The sequence below is a fragment of the Macrosteles quadrilineatus genome, unplaced genomic scaffold (assembly GCF_028750875.1).
Source record: "Macrosteles quadrilineatus isolate MER2022 unplaced genomic scaffold, UCM_ALF_1.0 Scaffold_9__3_contigs__length_116548681, whole genome shotgun sequence".
NCBI classification, from domain to species: Eukaryota; Metazoa; Arthropoda; class Insecta; order Hemiptera; family Cicadellidae; genus Macrosteles; species Macrosteles quadrilineatus.
Genome location: NW_026542602.1, coordinates 102,536,553 through 102,550,802, shown reverse-complemented (window position 1 = coordinate 102,550,802; position 14,250 = coordinate 102,536,553). Strand labels below are relative to the sequence as shown.

At 35.9% G+C, this 14,250-nt stretch overlaps 2 protein-coding genes across 3 annotated transcripts in view; one reads left to right on the top strand and one right to left on the bottom strand.

Annotated features, from left to right (window-relative positions):
* Positions 1-275: 275 nt before the first annotated feature.
* On the bottom strand, positions 276-14,204 carry LOC129002164 (dynein intermediate chain 3, ciliary-like). 2 transcript variants are annotated; one of them, XM_054429767.1, is made up of 13 exons: positions 14,184-14,204; positions 12,034-12,233; positions 9,137-9,298; positions 8,073-8,191; positions 7,521-7,663; positions 6,777-6,847; positions 5,350-5,532; positions 4,453-4,596; positions 3,544-3,752; positions 2,658-2,793; positions 1,771-1,917; positions 962-1,156; positions 276-391 (listed from the first exon to the last, which is right to left on the bottom strand). In XM_054429767.1, exons 2-13 carry the CDS (start codon positions 12,214-12,216, stop codon positions 278-280), a joined length of 1,806 nt encoding a protein of 601 aa, XP_054285742.1. In that variant the 5' UTR covers positions 12,217-12,233; positions 14,184-14,204; the 3' UTR covers positions 276-277. The 2 variants fall into 2 exon arrangements, with proteins under 2 accessions (XP_054285742.1, XP_054285741.1); XM_054429766.1 differs by lacking the exon at positions 14,184-14,204 and adding an exon at positions 13,174-13,281.
* Positions 13,601-14,250, top strand: part of LOC129002162 (dnaJ homolog subfamily C member 10-like) — a 21,225-nt gene continuing 20,575 nt past the window's right edge. Inside the window, exon 1 of the mRNA XM_054429765.1 lies at positions 13,601-13,977. Within this exon, the coding sequence (XP_054285740.1) occupies positions 13,976-13,977 (2 nt within the window). The 5' untranslated portion in view covers positions 13,601-13,975. The remainder of the gene's footprint in view (positions 13,978-14,250) is intronic.

Genomic DNA, 14,250 nt, shown 5'->3' with positions numbered 1-14,250 from the left:
CTCACTAAACGATTTTTCTAAGGATAAAATAAACGTTAAAACAATGGTAGAGATCATAATCTTTATAACTTTATACAATAAATGGTTTCTCTTCAGCATAATTATATCTGCTACAAATACACAAAAATGTAATTCAATGTAATTGAGGATGTAATTCAATGGAAGTATTTTTTGTTAATTGCATAGAATTAGCCTAAAGGTAGAATCCATTCAACATAAACATATATCTATATTTTACATACATTACAGAACTAACAACATAATGAGGGGGGGGGGTCTATTCAGAGGGAGGTGGTGGGGGTTGTGTATCCTTCCCCTCTTTCCCCTCCTCTGGCTCTTCAGTCACAGATGCTGGCATTTCTGGCTCCTTACCCAAAGCTTTAGCCTCTTCCTGTGTGAACATTAACTTAACGTAAGTACCTACCCACTTTATAAATAATTATTTTGAAAATTTTTAAGGTAAATTTCAATGTATAGAAAAGGAAATATTTCACAAAGTAAATCAACAGTATTACAAAATTGTTACAACAATTTTAAGTTTTAAGGAAAATAAAATAAAAATAAAAAACCAATGCCAGTTGGTGATAGTCAGGACATGTTGTTGATGTTACAAATCGTCTAAAGTTTATGCTACACAATACAGCATACCAAGAAAATATTTCTGCAATACTATAGTTTACTTTAAAAATCCCCTTGTAACTACAAATAGGTCTGATTTGTGGTAACATACATAGATCTCACCCATTCTGTAGATTCTCTGTTATCACATCCTAATTGACAGTAGTTTAAATATACTCCACTCTGCAGAGACAATCAATACTCTATCCAACACTTTAGATCACAGGTTGGTTACTTATTTTGACATGTAATATGTTTTCCTTGTTAACTGCCAAGAACTTAAAATATTTATCAAACAGATACACTGATCAGGATTTCACTAGCCTACATAAAATATTTGTACCTCTTCAATGGTCGTGTGAAATTCCTCCTCCGCAGTCTGCAGTAGCAGGTCTGCCGCAGAGGGGTGGGTGACGGAAGGTCGACTATCTCGTGACCCTGCGCTGTGAGCCTCACTCTGGCGTGTCCGCACTCGCAAACGGATCTCCCGCATCTTGCCCTCGATAATCTTCTCCCTCCTACTTTCCCTTTCAAACATCTGGAGGTGGGAACAGAAAAAAATCATCACCTTACCAGTATTATAAAGTGCAGGATTTATACTATCAACTAAACTGTAAGGAGTTGACCAAAGTTATCATTGTTTGCCTTTTAGGTGAAGAAGGTTTTAGGCCAGGTTTTACAAATCGTGGTAGACAGCCTCACCTGCTGAATTGTATTCTTAAAGTGATAGAGTTTTGATTGAGAGATGTACAAACTAATGTAATCTTATAACAAGTGTCACATTGACTTGAACTTATTTGCAATGTTAAAAATAATTGGGCGAAGATCACTGTCTGTTATTAAAAAAAAGCTGTTCTAGAAAACTCTCATGCTAATTAATTTATACTTCGGAATTACTAATACTAAGGACAATATTTTTGGGAATCTGCATTTTTAAAACCAGAAAAGAGATAATTAACAGATTTTTTTTAAGCATAGGGCCAGGCTTATGAGTGCACATATGGGAAAGAACTTATAATCATTGTTTGAAAATAATTTAGAAACATTGCAAAATACCTAAATTAAACTACTACGCGATTTTACTTTAAATACAACCTAGAAGGTTGAACCCATTGAAATATTTCAGTTGACCCATCATGACTATGCACCTACCGCAGTAAGTAAGGACTTGTCATTCTTTGCTGACACTGCTAGATTTTCAGAGAACTCTACCAAGTACGCAGTGCCTCTGTCATTCCCCACCGCGACCAACTCTCCGTACTCATGACACCGTAAACATCTCAGGGGTTCATCACACACCTGTAACATTAAGCCACAAACACATTATCATAAGTTTTCAGTTAAAGTTTTGCAAGATTTGAGTTTTTATTGTTCATTCACAGAATCTTGATTAAATTTCTGTTCGGCTTTTGTAATATTTGTTGATCGCATTTTATTCAGAACCTTAAAGTGGATAACAGTCTAAAGCCGTCCTGACATTGGAATTTGTAAATGGAAGTAAGTTGTAAGTTGAATGGATTGACGAATATTGCAATCCAAACCACTACAGTTTTGTTCAGCAACTTTCTGTGCTTTGTAACCGATTTTTTATGGTTTTTCAAGTTAAGTAAAATTTTACTTGCACCAGAAGTTGGGTCAAAGAACGTTGCCACCTTTGGTTTGCAATTGCATTGATTCTGAGATGTTAGCAAAAGTGGTCACAATCTTTTGATGATATACTGTATGGAGATCTTATGTTTGTCACTAAACTACATAAAGCATTTTTTTTAATAGTACATTTTTTCCTTCTAGTTTGGTTAGAATCTAAAGTTTGCAGCTGAAGTTTGAGATTTTTGTCTACAAGCGGAGTTTCAAACTCCGGTGTAAACACAGTCTAAGGAACATGTCGGCCTTAGTAACTAACAAGACTACAAGATCGCGCCACTCATCCTACACTCATCCTTCACTCATATTTGGGTTAAAATAAGCACATAGTGGCGTCCCCATCTTAAATAATTGATAATTGATAATTGTCCAATAATAGATAGACCTAAACCGACCTTGACACTAAGACAGGGATCTCGCTGGTTCTGTAGGATGTCCCATGCGTCCACAGTGCCGTCCATACGAGTGGTGTAGAACACCGAGTACCTGGTGGGACTCCAGCTGCCACTGGTCAGGAATGAGCGATGGTAGCTGATAGAAAAACAACCAACTACACTAACTGTCATAGAACAACCACCAACCATCTGATTGGATTTTAAATTGCTGGCGTAGTGATACATACAGCATAGCCAATAGGTTACAGGCTTTTGATTTGTCAAGTTTTTTGTTTTATAATTGTTCTATTACCCATTGTGGTTTTTGTAAGGTGTTTTATAAAAAAATGTAAGAAGAAACAATTTGTGCAGCTTGAAATCAATTGTATTTTTATTTTACCATTTATTTCAATATTCTCTGCCACATAATCCTTTACAAGCATTAAATATAGGCCTAGCATATCAGTTAATTTGGAACACCTGATTAAAAATACTTTCCGCAATCAGCTATTTTACATTATACAAATTCAAATTAATTGTTACCTCAATTTTAGTGAAAAACTTTAACTAACATCTGCTGCCCTTGAGGCTAACCTTTTCACTAGTGAAGAATTGAAAACTGTTTTAAGTTGAGCTTTATCCAACGGAAACAACATTTGACCGTTTATTTTAAATAGATATTGAATCTAGTAATTTGTCAAAATAAAGGTTAGTAATTTTTTATACCTTCACTATCTTATTTTTTAACTAGGCCTAAAACAATTGACTACTTCAATTTCAGTCGTACCTTTAGCATTCTGTGACTGGCTCACACAACTACATTCTTTTATAATAAAAAAATTGGCTACAGCTGGTCCATATATAAGATGGGAAGTCTACTTCAGTATCCAATAGTCAATGGTTGTACCTTGTCCAAATGATGGAAGACTCCTTGCAGTCCTCACTCCAAATGCGAGCTGTCCAGTCACCAATGGTCAGGAAGTTCTTGACAAACGCGGGGTTGCGCTGCAGCGCGTACACCGGGCCGTGGTGTGTCTTGTAAGTGGCTCCGAGCTTTTCCAGCGGTGTCTTACCTTTGCGGTTGCCGGAAATCACTATCCCGTTCTCTGTGCCAATCTATTTATCATAAATACTAAGTTATGATAAAAATGGTAAAGATGAAATGACAGATAAAGAGTGGGTTAGTGGAAGAAATTTAATCCTTCTATGTGCTCTCAGAGGAGGAGAGTAAGGTCACTGTGAAAAATGAAGTACCAAAATTGCACAAAGAAATAAATGGCATTTGTGTATGGTTATACTTTCAAAGAGTTTGTGTTGTTGTCGTATGATGTTACAGTGATTGGTTGAAAATAACCAACTATTATGGTTATATCAAAACAAGTAAAAATTACCTCTATTACTTAAACAAATTTATTTCCATTCTTAATAATAAATATAGGCTATATATTACAACAATTTGTTCTAGCAAAAACTGATACTTCATACAAATTTTGTTGTCAAGAATGTATAATTCTAGTATTCATGTCTATATGAATTAAAATCGTAATAATATAGGCCTACTGTTGAATCAAACAGTACAAGAAATATTTTTTTTAGATAAAAAAAATCACATAGAAAAACCCAAGACTGATTTTACTAACACAGTTGTTAAGTAAAACAGGTTTGGGAGAACATATTTCAAAAATATATCACTGGATATTAATTATGGATTCAATGTCACAATCAATACCCAAATAAAGAAATGAGGCCTTTTTCCAGGGAACTAGTTCACAATCCCAGTAGTTGTATTCTCCCAGTGTGTGTACCCTTGACTTACCATGAAGCGTGTAGGTATGGTGGGCTCATACTCCAGACAGCTGGCTCCCAGGGCTCTGTTGAGAGATTGTTCTTCTCCCTTGGTCATGTCTAGGATGAGTGTTTCCATCGGCTCACTGAGCTTCCTTACGTCCCACCACTTCACCTGTAAACAAAAAACAACACAAGAAATAACTTAGATGACATACATCGACTGAATCAGACAAAGTGGAACTGTTAAGAGAAGCTGACAATCTAAATTAACCTCAATAGACCACTGTGAACGAGATGCTTGTCTTCTGGAATAAGGTCAAGTTTAAAATCTACAATTGCAAACAGAGCTAACAGTCAATTTGTTAATTTTCTACGTAGCTTTTGGTGAAGGAATATGTCTCAGTACAAAAAGACCAGCCAGTACCTCCTTGATTTTCTAGCTAAGTGGTCCTTCTAATGTTAACTCTGAAACACCAGAGATTAGCGTATATTATTACATAATTAACAAGTCATATACATTAGAACCCAGACCTTAAGAATAACAGTTTCTAACAATCACTAAACTACCCCTTGAGTATTGCATCCTCTAATATTCATTTTCGTCATTTTAGTTTGGTATGTAGAGTTACTATATGAAGCCTCAAAACTGGTCGTTCTTTAGCATATGTAGTGGACCTCCCGTCTGCAAAAATCATAAAATAAAAACCACCCATCAAAGCATTGCTGCAATTTGGATAGTATAAATTTCTTATACATTTTTCAAAATGTCTTCTGACAAAATGACACTGATGGTTTCCAACCAGTTACCATGCATAGGAACAATACAGATCAGTAACTTATAGATGTAAAAAAATGTGTGATGACGAGTTTGAATAAAAAAGTGATTTCTGAACAAAATTAAATATCTCTGAATGTTTTACAAGACCTGGCCGTCTGAGGAGGCGGAGAAGAACTCTGTGCCACTCTTGGAGTTGATCCACAACACTTGGTGTGTAGGGTCCCTGTGTGACGTGGCCAGAGAGCTGAGCTCCACAGGGTCGCCACCACGACGAGTGTCCCAGAACGCCACCTGACCGTTGTGTAGCCCACTGACCAGGCTGTGTGGATCCTGCAGACAGTTTCATTTGTACAACAACCTCAACTGCCCACTGATCTATGCAGTATCTAAAGACCATGAAGTACTGTTACGGTGTTGGCTAAGTCATATGGACAACCGAGGCAGTGGTGACTGCAGTGAAAAGATATAATGCAAGCGGCTGGGCTTGAACCATCAAAGTATACCTGTAAAAAGCATGCAAAACAGCTCGCGAGCGGGAATTGTTCGCTAATCAGCTGATTTCACAGTTGTCGTTTCTACACCAACCACAACCGCAGATCTGGTACGATACCAACTCGTAAGCTAATAGCATAATCTAAAAAAGCAAACGTAACCTATATCTAAAAATATGCTTTACCTTCGTCACTGCAGCTCAAATTCTTGTGGTGTAACTATGTTACGGCCGTTTCGGCATTACAATGCCATCGTCAGACTACAAAAACACAAACTCGGCTGAAGTAGCGTCGTTGAAGTTTAAACACGTAACACATACGAACAATAATATACATTTAAAATATTTACAAAAACCGAACAGGCCTGTCGTACTAACGGGTGACATGTTCCCGTTCCGAGCAAAAACCGACAAAGTCGTATTAACGGCCTGTCGTATCGAACAGGCCAGTCGTACTAACGAGAACATGTCACCCGTTAGTACGACAGGCCTGTTCGGTTTTTGTAAATATTTTAAATGTATATTATTGTTCGTATGTGTTACGTGTTTAAACTTCAACGACGCTACTTCAGCCGAGTTTGTGTTTTTGTAGTCTGACGATTGTAATGCCGAAACGGCCGTAACATAGTTACACCACAAGAATTTGAGCTGCAGTGACGAAGGTAAAGCCTATTTTTAGTTATTATACAGCTCAGGGGCTAAAACATGGATTTTAAGTAACCTATATGACATTTTATACTATATAACTTACAACTTTAAAAAGTTAATCTATGTGTTGATAAGTGAGTTGTAGTGGTAGGAAAAAACTTGTGTGTTAAGAACGTATCTAGTTCTCATCTATAGTGTAACATCTAATAGTTCTCGAGCGGCAATGACATACTTTGAACTCGTAATAGGTACACACCGTGTATGTGTCAATGCATTTGTAACATTCACAACCACGTTCACAACTGTCTAACCACTGTGTTTAGTCTAAAACAGTGTAATCAATAATCATCCTTTGATATGTTCTTTTTTACTTAGTACAAGTTACAGTTATTAACTGTATTTGTTGTGTTGCACATTATGAACAATGTTTACTTACCTTTGGGTTGTACTCCAAACAAACTATAGGAACACTTGGCTGCAGAACCAACTCTGGTTTGTTAGGGTTTTCTGAAAATAATTAGTTGATTTAAAAAATAGAATTACTTGTTGACAGATATTTTTTTAGCTCAAATTCTCTGATAAATTTTCAACATTACCTATTAAAACTTTATTTTTTTGTCAATGCAGGTCTATACTTGTTATTTGGCAATAATTTTCCTTTAAAAATATTAACTGTAATATAAAACAATTTTCATCAGGTTATATCAAACATTTTACGTAGGAATTTAGTAAACCACTAAAACATTGCGGAATTACATTCTTAGTTTTGCTTTGTTCTTGTATACCAATTCAAAACCTAATGTAGGCGTAATACACATTAAAATACAAATTAGGTACCACAATAACTTTACAACACACCCTGTAAGCAGGTGCGCTGAATGCACTGATGCAGGATGGATCTAAAGCCGGGTTTTCCTAGGCGCGGAAGCGGAGAGCGGACTCCACTAGTCTTAGGTAATTTAATGTTACTGTTTTCCTAGAAGCGGAGTGGAACACCATGTTAATCTCTTTTCCGCTCTCCGCATTCCTCTCTCCGCTCTCCGCTTCGCGCTTAGGAAAACCTAGCTTAAGATGAGTGGATGATCTATATTCAATCATGTTAAACATGTAAAATTGTCATAGTGAGTAATATGTACCCTCGCTGCTCTAGTGTTGTTGTAGTGGTAACACTGACACTTACCAACTTGCCAGATGTACGAGTGAGTACTGAGATCTGGTGGAGCTCGTTGGAACTCGAGGTTACAGTGAGTCACGGCCAGTCTAGTGCCTCCGTCAGGCGACCATGACAGATGATGGATGGGTCGCTTGGTGGCACTTGGATCTCTAGAAAAACCAGGTTAATACTCTAACTAAAACCCTTCATAATGGAGAATTATAGCTACTAAGCTAAATTCTATGTAGGCCTACCTATGATGTAACTATTATTATTGATAATTGATAATTTTTCAAATATATTTCCAGTTGTGAGTAGATTACTAGACTTTTAATCATAACTGACCCAAGATGTCTATTTCCTCAGCAAATCTACCATATCCTCCAACAATTAAGAGGTTGAGCAACACTTAACAATTTGAAACAAATTAAAAAATAAACTATAAAGTTAAAGTTGCCCAATGTCCAAAATAAAGTTTTCCATTGTATTTAGTTGCTGAAAATTAAACATAGTAGTTACAAAGCCATACTATCCAATAAATCATATGAATGAACCAATGGACAAATTCTGTTTAGTTACCTGAAGACATTGACTGTTCTTGATTTGGAGCGTTCAACCAAAGCTGACTGATCGTCATCAGCAAAGTAAAGCTCGTAGATATTCACAGCGTTGTTCTGGAATATGCAGTGTTCCATTGGCTAGAAAAATATGAGCAAATCGCACAATATTGGAAACAAAACATTATAGGTACATTTGATATGGAAACCATTGACCATTTATTTGTGATTATATAAAATTTAAAACTCCGCTCTGCTACCCTACAACAAGTTTAGGGATCGAGCTGGTCTTGTGGTTAGAGTGCCTGAAGTAATGTGAAAAACAATTCCGAGCTTGTGCCTAGCGTCCTAGGACAAAAAAAACCTACAACAAGCTTAAAGTTTGTAATAATTTTTATTTAAAACCTTCCTAAGATTAGGATGAGAATAACAAACATTAGGTTTGTACATCAATAAAATACAACATCGTTCGAGGTTTCTATTGTAAAATCTGCTCCAGATACATTCAACTTTTGTCTGTACAAGGGCTATTCAGAAAGTAAGGAATGTTTCGTTCTGACCCCGCCAGGAACGCACCAATCTCGTACATTTTGGTGTATGAACGCTCAGCAACTCGGTCGGCGTCCAGCCGTGACAACGGGAACGTCCTCGCGCTTCCCGTTTTTTTTGCAATTTCAACTTAAGATGTGCGCTGCGATTGAAAATCCCACCAGTTGTGAGGTGCGGTCAGTGAAACGGTTTTTGTTGGCAAAAACTTCAAACCAATATACCTTTATCGCCAAATGTGTGAAGTTTACAGAAACAACAAAATGAATAAAATTTCTGTGCGAAAATAATGCATTCAGTTTAAAAATGGTCGAACTGACGCTCATGAGCCATGACAAAGCGACAAGCGGATGCCCGAGCATTGTGATTGATGAAACTAGTCTCCAAAGTAGATGAAAATGTTTGCGAAAACCGACGATTCACGATAACGGAGTTTTTGCTTTGTTTCCCTCAAGATCACAGACTTTTTTGTTTGAAATATCCACACAAAACAGTTTACTATCTCATATAAACATAGAACATCTCAAATTCTCTACTCACATGAGACAGCTGAAGCACAGTGTGAATGTACATCTCATCTTTCTCCACCTTCTTCCTGAACCTCATAGTCTGCTCTATGTCCAAGGGGTTGATGTCCTTAGGCCAGCCACCCTCCGCGTGGTTCATGCTGTGATGGTCATACTCCGCTCTGATAGTGTTCAACTGACAACATTGTCTGGTCAAATGTTGAACAATAACCTTCTCTACATGTCAATTTTAATTATTTGTTCAGGATTAAATAGTCAGTGGATAGTGGTACACAGCAATAGTGTAGTAAGTTTCCTGGTGAAAATATCACCTTTCCATAAGGTATTTTTGAAAATAACATTACTCCCCTATGTTATCCCCAAATGGTTCATCTTTGCGGAATTGAATAGGCCTATGCAATACTTCATGATTTTAAACAAGATGTACGGATATTTTTAGTTTGGTAGAATGCATACTGCAATCATCTTTAAGTTAAAGAGCTGAAATATAATTAACTAAATAAATAATTAACGTAAGAATAATACCATCCATTTCCTTATAGGACATACACATGGTAGTACTATATTTACTTCAATCAGGTTAATTTTAAAGCTTTGTTTATGTATCTTACCACAGTGTTATTTTTAACATCAGTAATCTTATCTCATTCATCAGAGAACCATATAACTTCTAGGGAGCTATGTGAATAAAATAGTGTTGAGGTTATAAAGAAAACTGTTTCTAAAATAAGAATGTGAAACTTGAGTAGTTAAAAATATTATCAGGATAAGAGAGGGTCATAAGTTTGAATAATGGTAAGTCCCTACTCAACATTAACAAATGAAGTTTACTCAATAATAAATTATAAATTTAAAAATGAATCTCTCCTATCAGAAGTTTTTAAACCGACAAAAAATGTCACAAGTGCATGGTCCTATGAAAGACTTGAGTTTTTGGGTGATAGTGTTTTGAATCTAGTTGTTTCAATCATTCTCTTTGAGCTTTACCCTTTTGAAAAAGAAGGTCATTTGACATTACGCAAAAATGATCTAGTAAGTGGACAAAGGTTGTCGGAAGTGTGCAGATCCTTGAATCTCATGAAACTCCTTCCAGAAACATCAGTAAAGTCATTGTGGCGGGAAAGTGACACTTTGGAAGCCCTTGTAGGGGCGATATTTCTTGACGGGGGCTTTACAAATGCAAAAAAGTTTATTTATTGTCATTGGAAAAAACTTGCTAGGCAAATACATTTTGCTCCAGTGGATGCTAAAACTCGCCTTTACATTTGGACTCAAAAGCGGCAATTGCCTCCACCGAATTATGAAGTGAAAGATGAGTTTCAAGAAAAGGAATTGTTTGCAATAACACTCAAGTTGACGGGCACTCATGGTTATGGGACTGTTAAAGTGTCAAACAAATTAAAAAAGCGAGGGGAAATGCTTGCTGCTGAAATTATGTTCCATAGAATTGAAAATAGGGAAAAGTGGAAGAACCTGTTAAAATCTACTGGGGACTATATTACTGAGGAGGACTTGATAAATAGCCGTAAAGATTTCAAAACAAGGCTTAATCTTTGGTGCAAAGCCCACAAAGTTCGTCTACCTTGTTTTGGCACTATTGAAAAAAAGGTTGATGGAAAAATTAAATACAGGTCTTCAGTTATCTTCAACAATGGAAGAATAATTTATGGAACTAGTTCCAACAAAACTGCAGCTGAAAAGAAAGCGATGTTGAAAGCACTTCTTGAACTTTGTGATGATGAACGGGACTCGGCGGCATTCAAGAACAAAACCAACTCCATGCAAATCGATTTGTGTGAGCCAAAAAACTTCAAATCAATTCTTGCCGAATGGGTGACGAAAAATAGGTTTGGACCAATAAAGTACAATGAGGTTAAACTTGATGGAAAACTTTTTAACATTTCACTTACAATTTTGGAGAGTGATTTTGGAACAGTGAGTGTAATCTGTAACTGTAAAAGATACGGGCGGCAACAAGCAGCAGGAACTATGATTGAAAAAATAATAAACATGAACGGTTTAAATAAAACTGAAAGAGACATTGATACATTTTCAAATTATAAGGATGAACTATACAAGTGGACTCGAAGCAAAAATCTTCCCAGTCCAGAATACAAAGTAGTAAACATAACTGGTGTTGGACATAATTTGCTGTTCACAGTGTCAGTAAGTGTTGTGGGGCAAAACAAAACATTATCTACTGGATACACTAAGCAGTCTGCCCAACAGAGAGGTGCTATGTTAATGCTGGATAAAATAAAATAATTTATTACATTATGTGGATCTTTGGTAAAACCTGGTTCAGAAACAAATCATTTAATAACGGTTGATTGTTCTAGGTAGGTATTTTAATTTCTATGTTTGTAAAGTGCTGTACTGATTGAGTACTAGCTTGCCCAAACTATCAATAATTTATTTAGTGATTTCGCTCCTTATAAGTATCCCAGGTAGTGCTGAGCTAGCAAATCAAGAAAATAATTTTGAGTGATTTATGCGCTCATTTTTTGTATCATCTCTGCTGTCTGTTAAAAATAGTTAAATGTAGGCTAGCGTTATTGTTGGATGGTATGTTTTCATCAACCTACCATTGCTGAAAACATAGGTACCAGGTCATTGGCTAACAAAGGAAGATATTGGGAAGACTATTAGGTACTGTTAAAGAACCTAGCATGAAAATGTTTTTTATATAGGTTATTGTTTCATATTGGAAATGAGTAACACAACAAACGGTTTACAAATCTTAAAATATTAGTACAACTGTAATTAACTATTACTGACTTTAGTTAAACTGTAGATTTTTTCACTATGATGAAAGGAACTATAAGAAAACTTAACTAGACTAACGTTTAAAATAAATTATATTTTTTAAACAGTTTCTCAACTTAATGACAGAGATCATCCTCAACTAACCTCATGTTCGGCAAATAGTTTGCTGCATTGGACTCCACGGTGTACAGGGTCACGCAGAATGTACTCATCCATGAGTGATCGGTTGGGTAGCAGGTTATCAATATTATTTGGACCATGATCACTAAAGAAACACTGCCTCCCAAACTCACTTCTCTTCTTGGTGTAGACATACTGGTTTTCCATAATGCCTTCTGTTTTTCCTGTAAATAAATTACAAAACTTTTGATAATTTAAACAAAATACTTTTTGTACACACTATTTTTTGTAACAAAATTAGTTACAGTAGCAGGAAAGGTTGATGTAAAATAAACCACAATCTTATGGTTTACTTGAACATATATAGGCCTATACCTATGTGAATTAAAATAAGATCTAATCTAAGGCCTTGATATCTGAAGGCGTTAAGAGTTATGGCATCAACTCATGACCTTGAACACTGTAAACCTCTTTTTAAAAAATTTAGAATCTTCACAGTATACAACCAGTATATTTTCAACTCTCTAAACTACATCAAGCAGAATATCAATCTTTTTAATGACAGAACAACCATACATCAACATCGAACTCGTAAAGCTCAAAATCTGGAAGTCCAAAGATGCAGGCTGAGCAAAACTCAAAAATCCTTTCCAATTGCAGCCATAAAACTATTCAACAGCCTCCCAGCTGACGTGAAAAGCCTCACAACCTCAAAATTCAAGAACCACATCAAACATGAACTACTAGAATGGCCAGTATACACCCTGAATGATGTAGAAGGAATCCCACTATTCACGGGAAAGAAATAGCCGAAAGGCATATGACGCAGTCAATCCCACAAGCTGGGTCAAAGACGAAGACATCAAGTATCAAGTAAGTATCAAGTAAGTATTACACTGGCCTATTTTGTTACCTATTACGCAGCTTAATTATTTCTATGGTGTTCCTTTTAAAGGTATCAGAAATAATCTTGATTAAGTTTTCAATCAATTAAAATGGTTTGCTGACACAGGATTAAAAATATATAAACAAATGAAAGAAGTATTGTTTGTAATAAATGTCTATTATTTGACTTAAAACAAAATTAGACGGTTAGTTATTTTTAACCAAACATAGTATTCTCGTCTAAAAATACTAAGTAGTTGATAAGTCTCATCAACTTACCTCTAAAAACCCTAAACCATAAAAATTTGTTGTTTTGAAAAAAGATTATTTGTATTGGTTAACATTCTTTAGAAGTTTGAAAATGCTGCCATAGAAACCAATGCCTTCTTGACTGTACCTATGCCTGTAGAAATGTCTTCAAACCCATGATTTTTAAGATGTGAATATAATACTATGGGTGATCTTAAAAGTTTTTTAAGTTGGAAATCTATTCTAATGAGGTTGTTTGTTGTTTCTTTCCTTAAATTTTAGTTCATTTTTCCTGAGTTTAAAAACTGAGCAAGGTAACTTTGCCCATCAGCTGATGAGATGCAGATTGACCAATCTCCATTCCACTGCCAATGAGATAATCTGCAAACACTGTGCAGTGCAGACAGAGCAGATATTCTGTCGCTCTCGTCTGTCATCAGCCGTGTTTACTAAATTGTTTTCTTTCTGCTTCTGAGTTCTGACTGGCATAAGTCGGCTGCTGCTAAGTTAGTTGTATTGTTTCCCAAATTGTAATTCTATTTCTATTCTATTCTAGGCCTAGGTGTGGCGTGCAAGACCTTCCTCAATCTTGTATTTCCTCTTTGTTAATAATAATTTTGGAACGGAATAATTTTCACTCAGTTGGAGTTGACTCAAGTGCGAGCGTAGGTGGTTCTTTGCTGTCCTGTATTCGTCAGATGAAGTAGTAAACATGTCAGTATAAAGGCTACTAACTTGTTCAACCTTATGCTATGCATTAGCCTATTAAACTAACTGGGGCCTACATAATAGTTCGCAATTTTGAAGACCAATCTCGCTTTCCAACCACAAAATGTAAGTGACATTTTAAGTTTTGAGTCTTTATTTAATAAACCAAAGGTAGGCCTAGCAAAAATATAACCTCAAAAGTGCACCTTAGAATTTAGTTTTATGTCATAACTACCCTGACTGTAATTAATGTCCCCTCCCTGATGTACCCAATTGAAAATGTGGATATTCATATTAATTAAATTTTAAGTAGGACTAGGCCTATAACTTACAACAGATTTTTTAGTCCTAGGACGCTAGGCACGAGCCTGGGATTGTTTTTCACATTACTTCAGGCTA

Excerpts from the sequence above, each read along its gene's own strand:
- LOC129002164 (XM_054429767.1), bottom strand. The coding sequence starts at position 12,216 with ATGGAAAACCAGTATGTCTACACCAAGAAGAGAAGTGAGTTTGGGAGG. Across the intron at positions 9,299-12,033 it reads AACTATTTGCCGAACATGAG|TTGAACACTATCAGAGCGGA; the intron begins GTTAGTTGAGGA and ends CAATGTTGTCAG. Across the intron at positions 8,192-9,136 it reads CTGTGCTTCAGCTGTCTCAT|CCAATGGAACACTGCATATT; the intron begins GTGAGTAGAGAA and ends ATATTTTTCTAG.